We start from the raw sequence: 7,884 nt of genomic DNA, 5'->3' as shown, positions 1-7,884 counted from the left end.
AGGAGTTCTGGGCTGGCTGCAAGAGTCTCTGGGTGAGGATCTCTGCCCTGTGGTATACAGGCAGGCAGTCTGAGCGATCAGAATGGTCCCATCTGGCCTTAACATCTAGGACGCTCTAAAGCTATTAAATTCCATGGTACTTTCCCAATGCCGGAGCAATGACTGAACTGGGCTCCTGACGCAGGACCGTGCTCCAATGACAGTGAATTTGATTATCACTTTTTACACTTCCGTGTTAAGTGGCTGGACTTGGCACAGCTGTCAGCATTGCTGAGCCCTTGCAAAGAAAGACTCAAAAATAAAAACAACAACCCCAAAACCAATTACAACCGGGAGAAGAATGAATAAGCCATGGTGAAGATGTACATTTATTTTTACTTACAGAAAAGCTGCTGATCACCACATTCATTTTGGCACTTGGAGACACTTGGAAGTGCTTTGCTGCAAGGTGACAAATCACAATCTCTATAAAAATATACAAAGTGGTGTAAAATCGCCAATGATGTTCCACAACGAAGGCCTAAAAGCAGTACACACACACACACAAACACATGGTGCAAACGAGAGTGGCACAGTGATTTCACACCAACCAGATCCTACAGACTTGAAGATGTGTTAATGACCAAACAAAAAAGGTACCCTAGCCAGCAGCAATGTAATTAAATGGTGTCAGATTTAGCCTGGTAATTAGCAATCAAATTGCAACTGAGACTAGCGAAGCATAAATGACATTTAAAAGCTTACTCAAATTAAAGTGCAATGCGTGTTAACATTTGCCTCCATACAGCACTGGATAGCAACACTGAAGCACTTAGCTGCTCTAAAAGGTTGCTATTTTTGTGGTCTGCCCATAGCCTATTTTCTTCCCTCCTGACATGAAGAAGGTCATGGGCACTCCGCAACCACCGTGTCGAAAAAACCATTAACGAAACACTACTGGACAGGGACCGAAAGGTCCTTCTGGGGTTAATGCAATGTGTGCAGACAAAAGCTAACCCCTGTATAGCACGAAGAAGAGTATTACTTCAGTCCATCTCAAATTATCCATGGAGGTGCAGAAAAACACTATCTCAGCCTTGGTGTGGCATGGCGTTCTAATGGCTATTCGGCCGCCGCGCCGACAGATTCCCCCGGCAGCCCCCATTATAAATACAGAAATAAAGAAAAGCAAAGAATAACCATTCGGACCACGTTTTTATGCTCAAGAGATTGGGGGAGGGGCATCTCTCAGAATGGAGCAAAATCTCTTCTCTGTGCCAGAAAGAAAACAATTTGGTCCTGCCCTAGGCGCCCTTTCAGCATTGTCTTTTTGTTGGTTGATTTGGGACACAAAACTAGCTTTGAATGGGTTAATACTCTCCTTGAAGTTAATACACGCACTCCCGGAACCACAGTCCAGGTGTGTCTGGCTCCTGTCCCTTACTGCTGAATGCCAGCCGGATCCTCTTTGCCTTTCTCAGCTTTCTTCAAGGCATTAATGACCGGTAACCAAGGGGAAGGCAGGTCAGGGATGGTTTTCTTGCCTTGATTTAAGTGGTTAATGGCTGTGTAGAGACTTCCTTGGGGTCCCACTTCCTGCTCTGAATAGTACATCTCCAGCGCGGCGGGAGTGCAGTGCTTGTGCTGGGGAAAAGAACAGAAAACACCATGAGCAAAAGAGACCTGCAGGCCTTGGTTAGAAAGCAGAGGGAGCAGGGATGCTGGCTGGGCCCCAAGCTCCCTTGTAACCAATAATTGTGCTGGGTCATGCTCTTCCATGCGGCAAGAGAAAGGGTGCAGATAACTCGACCCCCTGTAGTGCCTGCTGATCCACTCCTTTACACTGGCATAACTCCACTGGCAACACGGGTTCCTCTGGATTCGCATCAGGAAGCAGAATTCTGCTCCCTGTCTAATTGTCCAAGCTGGGAAACAGGGTGGATGGGCTTCGACTTCTGCCTCAGTGACGATTCTCCTATATATGCTGGGTTCCCTGGCCTGCCTACATCCCCCATGCTCCTCCTCTTGGTGCTGGGAGGCAGCCACATCATGGGAGTTCGTGGCTGTATTGCATTATGGGAGATATCATCTGGTCGGGGAGCCCGGCCCATAGAGGACATGAAGCAGTCAGGACCTGAGGCATCTGACTTACAACTCCCATGAGGCCATGCATCAGGATCCCCAGATTGAAATATTCATTTTGGGAGTATCTGGTTTTGCCACAGAAAACAGGCACTTTTCATGAAAAGCCCAAACCCCCATTTTCTCTCAAAAATAATTTCAACTGAGAATTTTTGACCATCCCAAATTCCTGAAGCCAGGTGATTTCCCCTGAGTTTGGGGTTTAATGGCAAACATCTCACGCAGAGCTGGTTCCAGCTTCTGACATGTCCCCAGTCTCATCGAGCCGCTCTCCCCACAGTAAGCACACGCAGGAGTTAGGACAAGAGAAAGGCTGGGCCTGCCCTGGGAAGGTGCAGGATGGGGAATTTCAAAAGCCTCTCAGTGATTTAGTAGCAGGATCCCAGCTGCTGTCCTACATCAGATAGGACCTTTCTATGCCAGAACAGCAAGCGTATGCTTAAACACGGCAGCTAGCCCCTTTGAACAAACCCTTAAAATCCTCATGCAGTCAGGACAGATTGGATTTTAACCAGGGCCGGCTCTACCATTTTTGCCACCCCAAGCAAAAACAAACAAACAAACAAAAAAAGCCGCCCGGACTGTGCCGCCCCAAGAATGGACGGAATGTCGCCTCTTCCTCCGCTGGTGCCTGGAGCCGACCCTGATTTTAACCCATGTCTGCTGGTGTCTCCCCACTAGGGCTCACCTTGACCAGCTAACAGCCTGCAGCCTGCCCCAGCTGCCCTAGAGTTTGAGAACATATTAGTTCAAGTCTACTTGGGAGCGTGTCTTTAAAACTTGCCTTTTATTGTAGTGGGGAGAGGCCTCAGATATCCTTAATGTTCTAGATGGGCCAAATCCTGCCTGCCTGAGTGGGGTAAACCTAGACTATTAGCTTCAACAGTGTCAGTGTGAGAGGCAACATGGTCTGGGAGGTAGAGGGGGGGAGGGGAGGGGGCCTATAGGGTGAAGAAAGGACGGAGTGCCTTCTGCCTCACCTCTGCCCCAGCAGTGCTGTCACATGTGGGGGGGGGGCTCTCCAGCAAGCTCTCAATTCCTTTGTTTATAACAGGCATATGATTGTTCACTGCAGCCGAGGCACCCGGCACTGGCCAATAATCAGGGCTGTGACATTCACACAAATATTAACAGCAGTGAGTGGAATTGGTGACGTTTGAACTCATGGGCTCCTGGCTCCCAGCTCGGTGCACCTTCCCTCCTTTTGCCCCTTTTCTGAAACCCTCAGAGAAGATGGACACCCTGTGCTCAGGGACCCGTGAGAAGATGGTCTTTGCTGTCAATGTTGGTCAAGTGGAGGAGTGTGGGGGAAAGGGGCCACTGTTGGCACCTTGCAGTCTTCACAGACTGGCCTAGCAGAACTGGGCAGCCACTGGCATCCCACAGGACCTGCTGGAGTTAGGCAGGGATCCCCACACAAAAGCTGCTGGGGGCAGAAAAGTCCCCCAAAAGACCCCAGGGCTGAAATCCTGGCCCCACTGAGTCCAGGGCAGCTTTTGGGGCCAGGAACTCCTGCATCCCCCCAAATTCTGTGGGTCTTGCATGGCACAGGAGGAATCTGTGGATGCCCCCTCAGAGTTCTGACCCTTGGGACTCCCCAGGGGGCTAGACACTGAGCTGGGGTCTGCCCTTGTCCACTCCTCAACAGGCTGGCTAGCCTCCCAACAGGCCTGTCTGTGCTGTTCCGATGGAACGCCCAACACAGCCTTCCCCCGCCACTGCTCCCTGAGCCCTTGCTGGGGAAGCATCACAACAAACCAACAGCCCCCACTCTTCCCAACACGCTGGCCAAGCAGGCCCGACATTTCCCCTGCCAGGTATTTGGCTCAGGCTGATTTTGAGGGGGAAATTTCAGTCAAAACAGTTCAGCTGTTTCAGAGAACAAAGGGAGGGGAAATACATTGCTTTGCCCAGGTTAGCAAATTCTTTTTTAAATTTGGCCAAGTTATAAGCCATTGGAAAAATCTCATTTGACACATGCTCCATAGAAACTTCATAGATGTTAGCAGTAAACTCTCCAAAGGTTCTGCCCTCACTGAACATGCTCCATCCCCTCACATCTCCCCACTGCCTCCTGTGGAAAAAATAGTCTGTGATCACATCATTACAAACTGTATCAGAATGCATACACACAAAAGGGCAGAGTTAAGGTTGTACAGGCAGTCTTAATTCTGGCATTTCCTAACTTTTGAGTGCTTGGCTTTGCAACCTTAATTTTCTTTTAACTTGTGTGTGTCTGTCTGTGCATCGGTGTGTGTAACATATAATACATGTTAACAAACAAAATCTACGTTTAGTGACAGTTCAGGTTGATGCAGGACACATCCCATCTGTCCAAAAACTTAAAAGCTTGGAAATAAGCAGTTAAGTGAAAAGATTCCTGCATTCCTTGTCACCTTTGTCTGTCTTCAACTTCAATAGCACCCTCCAACGCACCACAGAGCTCACTTCCATCTCCAGCCAATACCCAAAAGCAACACATGTCCCATCAGCATCAAACTTGCATCTAACACAAAACCTTACCAGTGATCTCCGCTGTGCTAAGACAGAATATGTTCCCAAATGCATGGCATGTGTGGCAGTCAGATGGGCTGATTTGGTCATATAATTGATATGAGGTCACATTTAAAGGGTTTGGGTTAGTGACAAGTCCTAATGCAACATTAACTGCCACTGAATGTAGTTTTTGTTTGCTAATTTCACACTTTTTTTTATCCAGCTTTGGTGTATCTGAGCTGTCCCCAGAGTCAAGGAGAAGGGGAGCTGCCTCTGCCTGAGAATCAGAGGGAGAAGCTATGGTGCTGAGACTGCTTTTAGGTCGATCCTCCGGAAGGGTGTGAGCAGCTGAATGACATGTCTCATTCAGTTCTGTGTTTATCACACTGTATCCCATTGGAAAGTTACTGAAAGAGAAGTGCTTCGTGTTTAGCGGTCAGCTGGAGGGATCATAGAAGATTAGGGTTGGAAGAGACCTCGGGAGGTCATCTAGTCCAATCCCCTGCTCAAAGCAGGACCAACACCAACTAAATCATCCCAGCCAGGGCTTTGTCAAGCCAGGCCTCAAAAATCTCTAAGGAAGGAGATTCCACCACCTCCCTAGGTAAACCCATTCCAGTGCTTCACCACCCTCCTAGTGAAATAGTGTTTCCTAATATCTAACCTAGACCTCCCCCACTGCTCCTTGTTCTGTCTTCTGCCACCACTGAGAACAGCTGAGCTCCATCCTCCTTGGAACCTCCTCCCCCTTTCAGGTAATTGAAGGCTGCTATCAAATCCCCCCCCTCACTCTTCTCTTCTGCAGACTAAATAACCCCAGTTCCCTCAGCCTCTCCTCGTAAGTCATGTGCCCCAGCCCTCTAAGCATTTTCATTGCCCTCCGCTGCACTCTCTCCTATTTGTCCACATCAGTTCTCTCCCCCCAGCTTAGTGTCATCTGCTGTGGCACCCTCTGTGCCTTTACTCACTCCCCGAAACACTCCCTGCCTCTCCTTGACATCCCAGAATTAGGTACCACCAGGGGAGGCTGCAGCAGCAGGTTGCCCTGCATTACACTTGCCTGGCTGCCTACTGCACAGCCTCTAAACACAAGTCTTTGTAGCTTGGGCTGAGAAGCTAGATGTTGCAGGCCCGGATTGTCACAGACTCATAACCTGTGTGGACTGGGCATGGAGGGGGACATGAAGCAAATGCACTGGCTGGTGGGTTACAGTGTGTGATCAGCAAGAGAGGCGGGAAGCATGTGTATTTGGGTGACTCACACCACACTTCATCACAGCTTCACAGAGCTCTCTTCACGGCGCGACCATGTGCCGCCCCCCCCCACACAGTATCAGCAGCGGTGGAACCCCTCGACCGTCACACCCCTCACTTACGGAAATGTGGCCTGGCCAGAGAGGAGAATGGGGAGTTAGAGGCACCCAAACTACAATGTCCACGTGGCACTGCCTCACAATGGAAATATTTTGGTTTTCAGGCTGCCCGTTTTTGGACCATTCCGTGGAAACCAGGCACTTCCCATGAAATATTTCATTCCATCAAAACCCCAATTTTCCATCAAAAAAGATTTCTGACCAGGCCTACCCCAGCTCCCTTGGCCATGCTCCTTCGCAGGCAGCAGCATTGGGGGTGGGTATGGGCCCCCGGCAGGGCAGGAGTTGCTCACATAGCCAGAGCGCTGCTAAGGGTGAGAAATAACACACTGGACTGATCCTGGGCAAATGCAAGCTAATCAGTGATACACAAGTACTCCGTGTAAGGCACATGCTTGGGAAAAAGCCCTGGGGGAGGAGCTAGACGAGTGCTGGAAAGCACAGCCCCAGCAAGCTGCCAAACAAAGCAGTAAAACAGCCCCTACGTTTTGGGCAGCATACAAAAGGGCAGCAAGTCAGAAGAGGGAGCTGATTCAGATTCCCTGGGGATAGACAGACAGACTGACAATTCCCCTCTTCTACAGCACAAGAGCACCAAGTTCAGTTCTAGGCATCGCAGTATCAGAGGAAGGTAGGCAAATTGCTACACCAATCCCTATGGTTGTACCACTGGGTAGATCGTATCAGCAGATCTCTCCTTCACATCACTCATAGGACACTTTGCCCCAGTCCAGAGGAGCAGGCATTTCGCTCTGCAGGTGTGATGCTTGCTGGGGTCCCCCCGAGGATCCCTGCAGACATGGGGTGTCTGAAGAAAGAACACAGCCAGCGGCTGTGATCAGCTGGTTATACCGTTCACCCACACTCATCTCCACCTCCATGTGAACATCGCTTACAAGACACTTACCGGGTGATACAGGCCAGTGTCAGGGTTCAGCAATTGACCGTCTCAAAAGCACAACATCCCAACAGTCCCAAAGGGAGCTCATCCTCCAAAGCCGAGAGCATGGACAGCTGAGGGCCCTCAGCACCACGCAAGATTGGGGCCCATACTCGAGCCAGGGCACAGCATAATGCAAACATTTGACACTGAGGAGATGGCAGCGTCCTTCCTTTCCCAGCACCACCATCAGTAAGGCAATAACCGAGACAGGCCAGAGGGAGACAGGGGTCATCTTACCTTAAACACAAAGCCCTCTGGGCAAGTCAGCTGGTCATACCACAGTGCCTTGTACATGACCAGCATGAGCAGGCAGGCCAGGAAGGCCATCGTGATGAGAATCAACCCCGTCAGCTGGAAGGAAAGGGAACAAAACAGAACTGGCATGAGCCCAAATGAAGATGTTTTGTGTATTTTTCACAAAAATCCCCAAACCTGAAGACATCGACAAACAATGAGAGAGGGTACCCTGCCTTGATGAGACCGTCACCATATCCAGGTCAGGTGTCCACACAGACCTTACAATGAGAGGGGCGGTGTTACCTCTGTATATGGCACTAGTGGGACAATCACTGGATACCCCGTCCAGATCTGGTGTCTGCATTTCTAATCAACTGGACCAACTGGAAAGGATTTGGAAGAGAGTGATATGAATGATTCAAGTCTGGAAACCTGCCTTTTGGTGAGAGACTAAAGAAACTCACTCTGTTTCATTTATCTAGGAGAAGATTAAGAAGTGACTTGATCTACAAGCATTTCCTTGGGGGAAAAAGAAGAACAGGAGTACTTGTGGCACCTTAGAGACTAACAAATTTATTAGAGCATAAGCTTTCGTGGACTACAGCCCACCACGAAAGCTTATGCTCTAATAAATTTGTTAGTCTCTAAGGTGCCACAAGTACTCCTGTTCTTCTTTTTGCGGATACAGACTAACACGGCTGTTACTCTGAAACC

At 49.5% G+C, this 7,884-nt stretch overlaps 1 protein-coding gene across 2 annotated transcripts in view; it reads right to left on the bottom strand.

Annotated features, from left to right (window-relative positions):
• Positions 1 to 350: 350 nt before the first annotated feature.
• CALY (calcyon neuron specific vesicular protein) overlaps positions 351 to 7,884 on the bottom strand; it is a 43,190-nt gene continuing 35,656 nt past the window's right edge. For both annotated transcript variants that reach the window (XM_034777777.1, XM_034777776.1), the window contains exons 4-5: positions 7,171 to 7,284; positions 351 to 1,623 (exon numbers count right to left, since the gene is read on the bottom strand). In XM_034777777.1, the coding sequence (XP_034633668.1) occupies positions 1,420 to 1,623; positions 7,171 to 7,284 (318 nt within the window). In that variant the 3' untranslated portion in view covers positions 351 to 1,419. The remainder of the gene's footprint in view (positions 1,624 to 7,170; positions 7,285 to 7,884) is intronic.

Source organism: Trachemys scripta, chromosome 7 (assembly GCF_013100865.1).
Source record: "Trachemys scripta elegans isolate TJP31775 chromosome 7, CAS_Tse_1.0, whole genome shotgun sequence".
NCBI lineage: Eukaryota > Metazoa > Chordata > Testudines > Emydidae > Trachemys > Trachemys scripta.
Note: the sequence above shows the minus strand (reverse complement) of the source record. Positions and strands in the feature narration are given on the sequence as shown.